The sequence below is a fragment of the Anser anser genome, assembly GCF_964211835.1.
Source record: "Anser anser genome assembly, chromosome: 2".
Lineage (NCBI taxonomy): Eukaryota > Metazoa > Chordata > Aves > Anseriformes > Anatidae > Anser > Anser anser.
Window position 1 is genome coordinate 18,533,210 of NC_139721.1, and position 13,597 is coordinate 18,546,806.

The 13,597-nt window shown below is 39.3% G+C and overlaps 1 protein-coding gene across 3 annotated transcripts in view; it reads left to right on the top strand.

Moving 5' to 3' along the window:
- NUDCD1 (NudC domain containing 1) overlaps nt 1–13,597 on the top strand; it is a 36,862-nt gene that overhangs the window by 5,336 nt on the left and 17,929 nt on the right. For all 3 annotated transcript variants that reach the window (XR_014579201.1, XM_083822975.1, XM_083822976.1), the window contains 3 exons: nt 2,949–3,103; nt 9,866–10,051; nt 13,033–13,216. Coding sequence is in view for 2 of the 3 variants with exons in the window: in XM_083822975.1 (XP_083679101.1) it covers nt 2,949–3,103; nt 9,866–10,051; nt 13,033–13,216 (525 nt within the window). In the remaining variant the exon portion in view is untranslated. The remainder of the gene's footprint in view (nt 1–2,948; nt 3,104–9,865; nt 10,052–13,032; nt 13,217–13,597) is intronic.

The following is a 13,597-nucleotide window of genomic DNA, read 5'->3' on the forward strand; positions in this document are numbered from 1 at the left end:
ACTGCTGCTTGGTATTGAACCCCAAAGGTTGGAGCTACTGAACTAGTCTGTGTTCTAGATCCAGTTCCTTAGGGCTGTCTTTTTCCTATGTGACTGAATCATATGATGATCTGATTGAAATATTTATTTTCCCTTTATATTAGCTTCTATTTTGCCAGATTTTTTTTTTTTTAATTCTTAGTTTCTTCATTTTGTTCTTTCCTTTTGCACTCAGCTCTGTTGGCTTTCTCCTCACTTTTTCCAAGGACCATCAAGAAAAGTTGAACTTGGAAGGCCATAGAAAGGAAAGAATGTAACTTCATCCTAGTGTAAAATCTCCTATAAACTGCCTGAGCACATGGTATGTGATAGCAGATGGCATTTGTGTGCAGATTTCGCTTGATCACAGAATGAGTTTCAATTAATTAAGGGCAGGATAGTTGCTCTAATTATTTCTTCTTGGCGTAGGGATGTATACACAGGGTACATGCTGTGAGCATTTGATAACTGTATTTGAAGCGTTGTGTGACAGTACAGTACACACTTGCTTGATTTCCTGGTTTAAAATCACACATTGTATAGTTTCTGACTTGTATTTATGAAGAATTAATTACATAATGCATCTTAAGGGATTTGGGTCTCATTTAACTGACGCCTTTATTCAGGGCTTGTCAGAACTGCAGCTGGAAAACTTCATCTTCTTTCAGCTTTTACAAAGCTTCTCACTTACCATCAGCTAATCAATGGTACATTGTTCCAAATTTTTTTTGAAAGTTATACATTTGTTTAGGAAGCTTCCAGTTTGGACTGTCTTCAACATTAGTGTATATTTTAGTTAAAATTCTGCCCGTAGCAATGTGCTAAGGGGGGTGGAGGGGAGAAGCGGGGAAACATTTTCTGTAAAGTTCTTTACAAAGTGAGCCAATTTTAGTTTTTCTGCTAAACACGCTGAACGCTTTACATGCTTCAGCGTGTGAATTGTAATTTCAGAAGATCAGGAAATGGATCTACATAGAAAGTAGATGATACCTACTTGGCTTCACTGAAAATAATTGTCTTGGGTTAGGTTTGTTTTTGTCTTTAATTGTTTACAGAATATTCACGTCACCTCTCGTCGTGCTGGGAAAAATATCTCTGTGATAAAGCTTGATTGTCCAAACAGCTTTAAAACGCATTTTCACAATGCAGCCTTTTAATTTCTTTTACAGTGTAATTTACGGTGAAATATTCTAATTAGTTAAAGTAGAAATCGGAATGGGTAACATCTTCCCCATTATGATGGGTATGTTTTCTTCCTGCTCCTTTTTTGCTATTCCGGCTCTTTTTGGAGGGCCGTGCTTCGTGGAACAGCAATCTATTAATTGCAGAGGTGCCGAAATCTCTCTGGCGTGCTGGATGTGAATAACGATGTGAGCTGAGTGGAATTAATGCTGTCGGTTTGCAAATATCAGCAGTGATTAGGAAACTAATTTTAGGAAACGTCATTTTACAAATGTTTTATATGCTATGACTGGATTTTTTTTTTTTTTTAATCAAGCAGGATATCTTGCATGGTTTCCTATGAAAAAAATACTGCTTCTTCAGTAGGTTTTAAATAGATGCTAAAGAATAGTGTAAGAAATCATAGTGTAAAAAGTGTAAGATGAGGACTGCTGGATGGAGTTGTGAATGTTCCTTGCTATGGTAAAGAAACACTTTACCATAGCAACGATAAATTTACAATTGCCAGAAACACTGGCAATTTCTTTGGTCTGTTTCTGAGCAGAAAAGAAGAAAGTATGGAAGCTGGAAAAGTAGAAAGTAGAATAACTATTGGGATGAGAAGGTCGCTTTGTTAGCCTTGAGGTGCTCTTCCCATGCTGGGGGTTTGAAGCCATCTCATCAGGTTGACAGAGTTTCCTTCTCCTAACTTTCTGAAGGACTTTTCTTTGCTTATGCAGTGTGAGAGAAACTTCCTGAAGGGAAACGGAGGATCCTGGGCTGACTCTGGGGGTGGCTGAGTAGCTGCAATCTGTCTGAGACTATTTGAGAAGGATGGGCTAGACGCTTGCTGACGTCTTTGCTAGAACTTGAAGATTTTCTGCACTTGGATACAATGGGACCAGAGCTGTTCAGTTTCTGTATAGTCGTGGGATAGCAGGAAGGAGCTGCAGCTAGTTTAAACAACTTGGTTAGTCTTGCAAAGATAATTCCAGCTGAGATTACTCTCAGCTGAGGGGAGGTTTCTAGTTGGAAACATTTTGATCAAGGATGATTTAAAGTAGCACAATTCCTGTCCGGAAGGAGGCATTGTCATTAGTGAGCAGCCGTTCTTTGCAGCCTCCTTCAGACAAAACTTACACCGTAATTTTGGTGGTGGTATCCTGGAGATTTCTGAAGATTTCTTCAACCTCAGTGGAAGTGCTAGAAACATATTTTTTCAGTAATGACCATGTACTAATTCTGCTTTGTACTGTCCTAATCTTTTGCTTTGCAACTGTTGATAGCGTGGTTCAGAATTTGAGATTATAAAATTCACATAGGTGGATGGGTTTTATGTTCAGTGATTTCTTTGAGTTACAGTAGAGCAGAATTGTTTTACTTTACTGTAATACCACGTGTTCATCAAGAATGATTTTTCCTCTTTACAAGTAGACTTAAAAGTGAGTTTCACTTGGTTTCTTGCGTGTTTCCATGTTGTGAAGGTTATTGACAAATTGGAGAGGTCTCAACACATGTTGGAATAGGCAGTATGGGACACCTTGAGTGGTGGTAGTTGATCCATTATCACGGTGAGTGATTGTGGTGACCTTTGGTGTGGAAGGCTTGCTTTCCAAATTTATGGTGAAATTTTAAACTATGTCTACATAATGTATTTGTCTTCCAATAAGCCAGACCTGTGGGCTAAGGATGGACAAATTATTTTAAAATTCTTAATTTGAACTTTATTAAATTATAAATTTAAAAATATTGTTGTTCTTTTTTCTCAGCTGTAGCAGAAGTGAAACTCCGTGATGATCAATATACCCTTGACCACATGCGTGCTTTTGGCATGTATAATTACCTTCACCTTGACTCCTGGTCCCAGGATAATGTCTACTATGTTGATCAGTCTGGAAGGGTTATGAATTTGTCAGTGACTCTGGTAAGAACAAACTTCTTTTTAAAATAACTGAATTTGAAAAGGTAGGGGTAGAAAAATAAAGTAGAAAATAGGTCGAGGAGGATCTGGATGCAAAATCAGAGGGGAAGCTATTGCCAGAAAGAAGTAGATTTGACAAGAATGGTGTTTACCAGGGAGGATGAAGGGGTTTAAGTGAAATGTCTGACATCTTTCATTAACAGTACTTTACTAGCACTGCGCTGCGTTGATATTGCAGTCGTACGGCATCTTACTCCGTGGTGGGGAAGGCAGACATATGGTGACAAGCTGAAGAAGAGAGCAGACGCTGCTTTTCCAGTTGCCAGCTGTTCTTCCTCTATTTTGTTTGATGTTTGTCTGTCTGCTAATTTGAAAATCCAATCGTTGTAGATATAATTCTAAACTGCACAGCTTCTTTCTCCCGTTATAAATGAAAGCGTGCATAGGCTAATAACTTGATCTGGGCATCACTTGTTGCAAGCAAAAAGATGCCAGTGGCCCTGGGTAAACTTGAAATAGAGTGTAAGCTAGACCAAGTCTGGAAAACATGACAGTTCTCTGTTCTTATACTGATGTTCTTACACAGTTGTAAGTTGTTTTCTATTTCTTTTGAGGCATTTTGATGCATAGATGTGCTAATTGCTACTGCAAAGCCATTCTTTATTCTGAGGGGGAAGGAACATGGATGTATGGACACTAGGTTTCTGGTATGTGCAGTTGTAGTACTTGTTTGTGAAGGAATAAGAGACTTACTGGTGGTAATTTTGCAGCTATCACAAGGTCTCCTTAGCTTTGAGTGTATAATTTAGAGTAAGATTGTATCTCTGATAATTATGACTTGTACCCCGTTGAGAAATAAAGGTGTGCTTACAGTTTTTCACTACAAAGTAGGGTTTTGTTTGGTTTTGTGATGACTTTGACTCAATCCTTCTGACTCATCAAGTATAGTTTCTTAAATGTTCATCTATGCAGAAAGGGAAGTAAGAAGTCCATAATTGTAGACACTTGTTAGCCAATTTAAATAACAATATTTCATTCATCACCAGTTATTTGGTTAACATTTTATGTTGAGAAAGCTCATAACATGTAGGTACTTCATTCTCATCCTAAGATGTGTTCTGGCACTAATTGATTCAGAGCTGCTGTTTGATTTTTTTTTTTTAAAAAAAAGCTAATTTTATATAACAAGTCAGTTGAGATCTGCTGTGGGTTTAATATAATTCTAGAAAATACAGCATGCATCACATTAGTACTCCCCTCCTTCGTACAGCTGTTCCTGTTCCATTCATGTACGTTGGCGTGACAGCCTCTTCCAGTTTCTGTATTCTGACTTTTGGAATCACGTTGGTTGACATAAAGTTAAATAGATTGAGAGAGTGTCAAATAGAAGGTATCTTTGCATTAGTTAGGAGGAAGAGAACACATTTAACCTCTTGTTAATCAAATTACTCGTGGTAGCTGTATACTGCTGTGTTATTTAAAGTTTGTGGAGTCTGTTCATGTGGTTCTCTCTAGACTCTACAGAACAGTTTGCTTTGAGTCCTGGCCTAAGCTTACTTCCTTGCTGTAGTTGGCTATATGTAATTTTCACATTTGAAAAAATATCCATTGTCATGCTACCAAGGAGTTTGAGTGTAACTCTGTGGGACAAAAGAAAACACATGGTGCTGCCTGGTTTTTAAGAGAACGGGGCTTGTTCTGTGCAGGGTTCTAGGGGAAGAATGACAAGGTCAAGGCTAAGCTGAGAGAAATCCTGAAATGGTGGTTGTAGAGTTGCTGGGAAATACAGATCTCCGGAATATGGTAGGCTGAGAACTGGAGCTGCAAAATAGCTCCTTCACTTTTCAGAGAATGTACAAGCAGTTTGTGTGTTTGGCAGACTCTCATTGAGATAAAATAATCTGTGACTTTTTCTAAATCTTTGGAAATCATCTGGATTCCCAGCAGGAACATCCAAAAGAAAGAAGCTTATCAGGGAAAGCCTCCTGTGATCGGTGCCTTATCACAATCTCATTTTTCCTGCTTTTTTCCATGTGGTTGGCTAACCTTGTCTGCCTGCCATGTGCCCACTGCACTACCCTCTCACTTCTCAGCAGGTCAGGGGGAGAAAGTAAGGTGGAAAAGCTCATCGGTTGTTGGGCTTCACGGGCTGCAGGGGGAGAGCCTGCTTCACCGTGGTCTCCTCCACGGGCTGCGTGGGCATCTGTGCTCTGGTGCCTGGAGCACCTGCTCTCCCTTCCTCAGTGACCTGCAGGGCTGTTTCACGATGTTCTCACTCCTCTCTCACTGCTGCTGTGCAACACTTTTTACCAATTCCTAAGTATGTTTTCCCAGAGATGCCCCCAGCCTGGGTGATGGGCTCAGCTGTGTCCTGTGGGGGTCTGTTACAGAGGCAGCTGGAACCCGCTGTCCCTGACATGGGGCAGCCACTGGCCTCTTCTCACAGAGACCACTCCTCGTGCTGCCAACACCTGCACGTATAAACCCAACACATCCCGTTATTAGGAGGGAACTGCATCTGTGCATTTCATTCTTAGCACATAAAACCAGGTAAAGGATTTTACAACAGGCAACAACTTGCATTTCTGTGTGTAATACCTTTAAATAGACATTCTTGCAGCTAGAAATCCCTTGGACTGGAGGGTCCCTTGAAGTCTTCAAGAAAATGGCATTTTGTTAATGTACTATTGCAGGTTTTAGTTATAGCAGACTGTCAAATAAATTGCCACTGTCTTTTGTCCTAATATGCAGCGAAGTGCTGTTTTGCAGAGGATATGTATCTGCGTATGTATAAAGAGGAACTTGTGTTCAGAAACATCAACAAGGTCTCTCGTTACAAATGTGCCTGCCCATATATTAGTCAAATGTGTATCATAAATATCGTTACAGCCAAGTGTAGCTTACAAGTTAGCGAAGGCCACAATTCAACTGAATTTCAGTATTCTCTTTAACAGAAGATTCACCGTGTTAGCACGCTTATCCTAAATCCTAACCCAAAGAACGCGTGGGCTCTTTTAACAAGTAATTATTTATAGTTCTGATTGCTATTTCTGTTGCAACTTCGGTTTTTGTTTGGAGGCGTGTTGCAGTTACCCTTAGATGACAAATTATCCCTGCAACTGAAGCATTTAGAAAGATGTCATCCCTGAATGCAGGAGGTACAGATAAGACTGTCACTTGCTCAGAATCAAACATAAATTGAAAAAAAAGTGAGGAACATGAGCAGATTTCGTAAGTTGATGAATGAGTATTCAGATGTTATTTATATCAAGTTGAGAAAGTTGTTACCCTAACTCAGCTAGAAATGTATTGCTAGCGTTAACGCTCATCTGTTCCAGCTATCAGACTTTCACTCAGTAAGCCAGTATTGATGCTTTGATTTAAAGACCTAATGGCTAGTGCAGTGACAGAATTATTGGGCTTGGGGAGGTTTGTTCGTTTTTGTTAGCTTTTTTGTTTGTTTTTGCATCTGACTTTGCAAACATCACACAACTTAAAAAGTAATACTGGAATTGAACTGGAAAATAATTCAGAGTTTTCTCCTATAGCAGGCAAATATTTGGAGTTGTTTTCTTGACTGTCAGGTCTTCTTGCAAAGAAGACTTTCTTTCTATATCAATATAATGGAATTGAGATATTGTAGCAACAGTAACTCGTAATGGCACCATTAATCATAGGATCACAGAATGGTTTGGGTTGGAAGGCACCTTAAAACCCACCCAGTTCCAACCCCCTGCCATGGGCAGGGACACCTCCCACCAGACCAGGTTGCCCAAAGCCCCATCCAGCCTGGCCTTGAGCACCTCCAGGGATGGGGCATCCACAGCTTCTCTGGGCAGCCTGTGCCACTGCCTCACCGCCCTCTGAGTAAAGAATTTCCACCTAATATCTATTCTCCCTTCTCTTGTCACTCCACCCCCTGACATAGAGTCCCTCCCCAGCTTTCCTCTAGCTCCGTTTAGGTACTGGAAGGCCGCTGCAAGGTCTTCCTGGAGCCTTCTCTTCACGCTGAACAGCCCCAACTCCCTCAGCCTGTCTTCATAAGAGAGGTGCTCCAGCCCCTTGATCATCTTCATGGCCTCTTCTGGACCCACTCCAACAGGCCCATGTCCTTCTTGTGCTGGGGGCCCCAGAGGTGAGCGCAGCACGCCAGGCGGGGTCTCACAAGAGCAGAGCAGAGGGGGAGAATCGCAATATAACTCATGGCTGATTTTTTTTCACTTTTTTTTTATGTCTTGTCTCTTCTCATTCCTGTTCTACTCCTTGGAAAAAAACATTCTTATTTTAAATTTCTTATGTAATATTGTTTATTTTTACATTACGGAAACTGTTGGTAACAATGCAACTTCTTCATAAAACTTACAGAATTTAAATCTTACAGGCACGCTGAAGAACGTACGTAAAATTTCACTGCGTGACTGTATGAGCTGGCATATGCTCACTTAAGCGGAGACTGGGTGGGGAGGTGTCAGGAAGAGTAGAGGGAATTTTTAAGCTTTTATTTTATAGTTCTTTCTTAAAGGAACTGTTTTTTTTTTTGTTTTTGTCATTTAAATCTAATTCCAGTGAGTACATCTGACTGTAGTATCTCAGCATCCCCTCGTACTTCTGAAGCAGGGAATCGCTGTTAGTCCCTGTTGGTCACTTGGTGCACAGAGAAACAGCGAGGCAGAAGGCAAAGCTGATACCGAAAGGCTTTAAGGACGGGTTTTGATTCAACTTCAAACAAGGCAATTCAATTCATTGTCAGACTAAAGTTAGAGGCTCTTCTAATAAATTGCTAAATTTAAATTGCTGAACAGCAAATGAAGAATATTCTAAGAGCATTTGCTTTCATGACTTCTGAGGGGAGGCTTTGTGATTTAGATTTTTTTAATATATTTTTTTTATTTTCCAGATATATTGAGTCCTGACATTCTTCCTCAGTGCTGATAACCTAACGTGGGCTTTAGAGGATTAAATGGCTGATAGCCAATAGTTTTTAAAAACAGAATTGCATCCAGAACTATTTGAAGCTTATTGTTCTGATTCCCTTGAAGGCTGACAAAAGCATGGTCCTCTGTAATGTTATATAGTACAGCCCTGTAAATCACTATCCAGGGCTGATGCTTTTTCTTTCTCTGATTTAAGTTTCTTTTTCCTAGACGCAGTAGTCATACAACTTGTTAGTTACAGTGGAACACTTCTATTGCAGAAAATACTGCCTTTCAGTAAAACCTTTAAGAAATTGAGTAAAAGATGAGGACGCCAAGAGGCTTTGTTCCTAGTGTTTGGGTTTGGGGTAGCTTTTGTTTGTTTATTTTTAATTTTCATCCTCTCCTCCTGAATGTGTTCTAAATTAGTCAAATAATTGAAGGAGTATTGTGATGCAACTGAATCCAGAGGGCAAACCTGAATGCTTCTGGTCATTAAAAATCTAATTTGCATCTTTTCCATTGCAGGTTTCATAATTGCCCTTGTGCCTTCTTGTAGTGCAACTGTAATCTCTAATATGAATTCAAGTAGGCGCAAAAGGCAAGCAGGCTATCAGTTTGTCATCTAGTCTTTTTTACTCTTGCTTATTAAAGTGGTACTTACCCAAATCTAATTTATCTTGCCTACTTTTGGACATGTTCTAAATGCACATCTGATTTTAAATACACCTGGAAAAATATGAAGGATTTGAAGTTGTCTTAAATACAGTATTATCAAAAAATGAGGCTGTGTCATGATTGTACATGCAAATGTGCTCTTTCTGTGTTATATGTACACGCACAAGTGCAAAGAACTATTCTAAAGATGTTGCTTTGTATTTTTCCGTGCCTTATTTCATGTACCAGGAGTGGGTTTCTTTTACTAGAAGTAGACATGTATATGCATGATCTCCCCCCCACCTCTATTGTGTGCTGCCCATTGCTTGAGTGAACATTTTGTGGCTGAAATTCCAGGGTCTGTAACGAGACAACGTTTTAATCTGATGCTTTTACACTGTTATTTCTTAGTCCCGTTCTCACACTTACTCTAATAGAAGGTGCATTTGGTATGGCACATAATAGGTAGGTAGTTGGTTCCCTTCCCAGGTTTTCAATATTGGCATAAAAGACAAAAATAAGGTTGCAGTGTGCCACTGACATGGTATGCTAAATAAATGTATCTATCCTGATACATAGTGTAATCATAATGCGATAGAAAAGTTATTTGCAAATATGATGTGAATACAGCTTTTTAGGTTTTTTTGCTAGCTAATCACAGTCATTACATCCCTAATTTTCTGAGTGAACTAACCACTCTAGGAAAGCTTAGAAATGTTTTATCAACTTGAATGTGCCAGTTGAGTAAGAGAGTGGGGTAAAATTTGTTTTAATTAGAAGTGAGTGTAAATGAACAATTCTCTGGTTTTCATTTCACTTACAGTCTTCAGGATTTGAATGGGGCTGGAATTGAGGTAAACGTTTGATTATACAGGAATGCTTGGGGAGAAGAAGTGAAAAATCTTTTTTAATGCAAAACATAACTAGTGCTATAAAATTGAAGGAAAAAAATGGAATGCTGAAATATCAATTACAAAACACTTCTGTTTTCAGTAAACAAACTAAATCAGTACTGAAATTCTCTCATGTTTTCCACGTATGTGGATGTGGTTCTTGCTACCCACTGATTTTGAAATAAGCTCAACTGCACAAAGAAATAGGTGAACTGGCATTGAGATTTGTTAGGCTTACCTTGTAATACTTACTAGAATTAATAAGTACTTCCTAAAGTCTTGATACATGACTTTGCTTGTAGGACACTGCTCTACAAAAGCCACGAGAAGTTTTCAGGCTCCCTGCAGACTTGACAGCTTGTGATAATCGCCTTTGTGCCTCCATATACTTCCCATCTTCCACGTGGGTTACCCTTTCTGATGGAACAGGAAGACTCTATTTAATCAAAACAGGCAAGCGTGGAGACAGTGCATCAGAAAAGTGGGAGGTAAGTCTTACAGTAACATTTTTTGAATTGTACATATACAAAATAATTCTTATTCCTGCCTTTCTTATGGTAATTGCACGTATATGCAATTATGAAAAATTAAGCTTTAAATCTGAACTCTGTTATGTTGATATATGGTTGTGCCAAGCATAAAATGATTTTAATGATTTCTTTATGTGTAAAATATCTATAAAATTCAAATGGTTGAATGGAAATAGCTTCTTGATTGAAAGAGAATCTGTCTAAATAAAAGTGAGTGTTTCTAAATTGGTGGCTAAGCTCTTGTCAAGCTGAACTTCCAAGAACTGTTTCCCCTTTGCAGTTTGTATGGATCTGCCTAGGTTTTTTTCCCACCATCATTTATTGTTTGTTCTTTCAACTGACTTGTGGAATAATATATATTTTTTTAAAAGTCCAAAATTATCATCAGTCAAGCTAATAGCTGCTTTTGTTTTTAAGTTAAGAGACTTCTGAATTGCTTGTGCTGATGTAATTCTGCTTGAAATATTCACCATTTAATTTGCCCCATCTTAAAAGTGTGTCCAGGGAGACTAGAATAAACCTTAAACAAAATTGCTCATTAAAAAGCTTTGATAAGTAGCCCTGAGGGTTACCTGCAGAGTAGACAGAGTGTAAACAGTAGTATTTCCACATCTCTGGTAGAGAAAATCTTCACATTGTGCACTTAGTTCTGGCAAATATCGGTGCTTAATATTTTTTACTTAAAATTGTTGGTTGTAACTGAAGTTTGTTTTTGTGTTTCTCATGATGAAATAGTTTACAAAATAGATTATTTTAAACAGCCTTGATAAGAACCCTTTTTTGTATCCACATCACTGTGGTGTTACAATACTAATATTGGTATCGGTTATCTTGCTTGGACACCACAAACGTAGTTGTTAAATTTCTACCTCAGCTGCTGTGAGCTTATTAGTCTGTCTTCTCTTAGTGTGAGAATATTGATCCATAAATAAGTTACATCAGAGTTGTCAGTGTACCAAAACATCCAATTTCTATGCTGAGAGTTTGCCACCATTTAAATTCACCTTTTGAGTGTTTAGACCACCCTGTGGTTTACAGTGACTTTAACATCGCAACCTTACAAATCCTCAAACATTATCAGGTTTCAGTAACAGCGAGAGTGAGCCTATGCTCATTTATCCACTGCAGCATAAATTCATTTTCCTTTATTCTCTGTGGCTGGCTGAATGGCAGAGCTCAGAAGGTTGTGATCAGCGGCGCAGTCTGTTTGGAAGTCTTTAGCTAGTGGTGTCCCTCAGGGGTCAGTAGTGGGCCCAGTCTTGTTCAACTTACTCTTCAGTGACCTGTTTGAAAGGGCACAGCGCACCCTCAGCAAGTTTGCTGATGACACTAAACCGGGAGGAGTGGCTGATCCACCAGAAAGCTGTGCTGTCATTCAGAGAGACCTGGACAGGCTGGGAAGTTGGGCCGAGAGGAACCTCATGAAGTTCAACAAGGGCAAGTGCAGGGTCCTGCACGTAGGGAGGAATAACCTCATGCACCAGTACAGGCTGGGGGCTGACCTGCTGGAGAGCAGATCTGCAGAGAGGGACCTGGGAATCCTGGTGGACAGTAGGCTGACCATGAGCCAGCAATGTGCCCTTGTGGCCAAGAAGGCCAATGAGATCCTGGGGAGCATTAGGAAGAGTGTGGCCAGCAGGTTGAGGGAGGCGATCTTGTCCCTCTTCTCAGCCCTGGAGAAATCTTACCTGCAGTGCTGCGTCCAGGTCTGGGCTCCCCAGTGCAAGACAGACCTGGAGCTCCTGGGGCGAGTCCAGTGTGGGGCTGCGAAGATGATCAGGGGACTGGAGCATCTCTTTTTGTGAGCAGAGGCTGAGAGGGCTGGGTGTGTTTAGGTGATCCTGCTTGAGCAGGGCGGTTGGACTAGATGATCCCTAGAGGTCTCTTCTAATGTCAACCACTCTGTGACTATGACTTTGATTTTAATGTATTAATGTTCTAGAAAATAATGTTTTATTTCTTATTTGTTGTTTGGATTTATTTTGTTTTTCACCTTCTTATGATTTATGCTGAATAAGCACCTTTTTATGAAAAGCTGTAACACACAGTCTCTAGAATTAAAACTTCCCGCTGTAGGTAGCTACTTCTATATGTCTCAACTTTCAAGATACACAGGCTTTCGGTATGGCATTATTTCATGTTTACAGTGATCCTGCCTAGTCACATAAAAATATGGATGGACTTTGCCAAACCCTATAAACAAAAAGTCAGAAGGTTCTGACCCAACCTCCTCCTAAATGTGAATTTAATACTCCTTCATTTAAGCATAGATTCTCTGTTTCTTAATTCCTATTAGAGAATATTCCTATTAGAGAATATGAAGTGAGTCTCTTGTAAAGATAGTAGTCAAATAAAGAGAACCCCCTCTCTCTCAGCTTGCGTTGATGATGCAACACTGATAGCAATGTACTGGATCTTTTATCTTCTTGTTTGCATGTGCCAAGGTCCACAGTGATTTTTGGGATCTTGGGTTGCCTCAGAGAGTAGTGAGGGTATTGGTGAAATGCCTTCATTTTCATCTTGTGTGAGACTCTCTTCCCCAGTTGGTGTGCGGTGCTTATGGATCCTGTTCTGTATGCGTATTTACTTTAGTACTAAACAGCTACAGTGTAGACATTTTTGTAGATCTTTGTGCTTTGTCTAATGGGCCATTTCTGTGATCCTGTAATAGAAACAATAATAATTAAAAACATTTCAGAATGGTTTCTTGATAGCCAAAGAAGGAAAGCCAGAAATATAACAGAATAGAATAGTTCAGTTGGAAGGGACCTTCAAGGATCATCTAGTCCAACTGCCTGACCGCTTCAGGGCTAACCAAAAGTTAAAGCAGTTTGTGGCAAGCAAAAATTAACTGATTTGACATTCACTGTAGCCTTTCACTGCTTTCTGAGACTTTGAGTTTTAACTGACTGACTTTTTGCCAACATTGTGTCTTCTAGATTGTGTTTAATGAAGAACTAGGCAGTCCATTTATTGTAGCACACAGTGTTTCATTTGTAAAATCTGGTACTCATTCAGTAGCTGTGCTGCTGCTTAGGGTAGAAAAAGATGAATTGGACACAAAAGGAAGTGGATTTCATGTTACCTTGGAATGGGTTACAATTGCAGAGATGAGCAAAGAGGGTAAGTGTTTTACATTTATGTTACTAGTGGGTAAGGAAAACTAAAACAAACAAAATCTATATATATATAAAAAAAAGGCAAAACCAGCTATCATGCTTTTATTCTTTGTCTTAGAAGTTTATTTTTCCTCAGTTTCTGATATTTCCTTCCCACAAAAACTCTACTCAGATTTTACATAGGTCATTTTCTTCCATTTTCAGATCAAGTTCTCAGTTGTAGACCTTAATTATGACAAATATTTGGAAGATAGGAAGAAGTAAACTTCTACATGTGTGGTTAAAGTGATTAGAAAACAAGCTAAGAACTTTGTGTCATTATGAAATGAAGTTCCTTTAGCTTGGTCCAGTAAAATCAAGGTTCAAGATATCTATTTCTAATAAA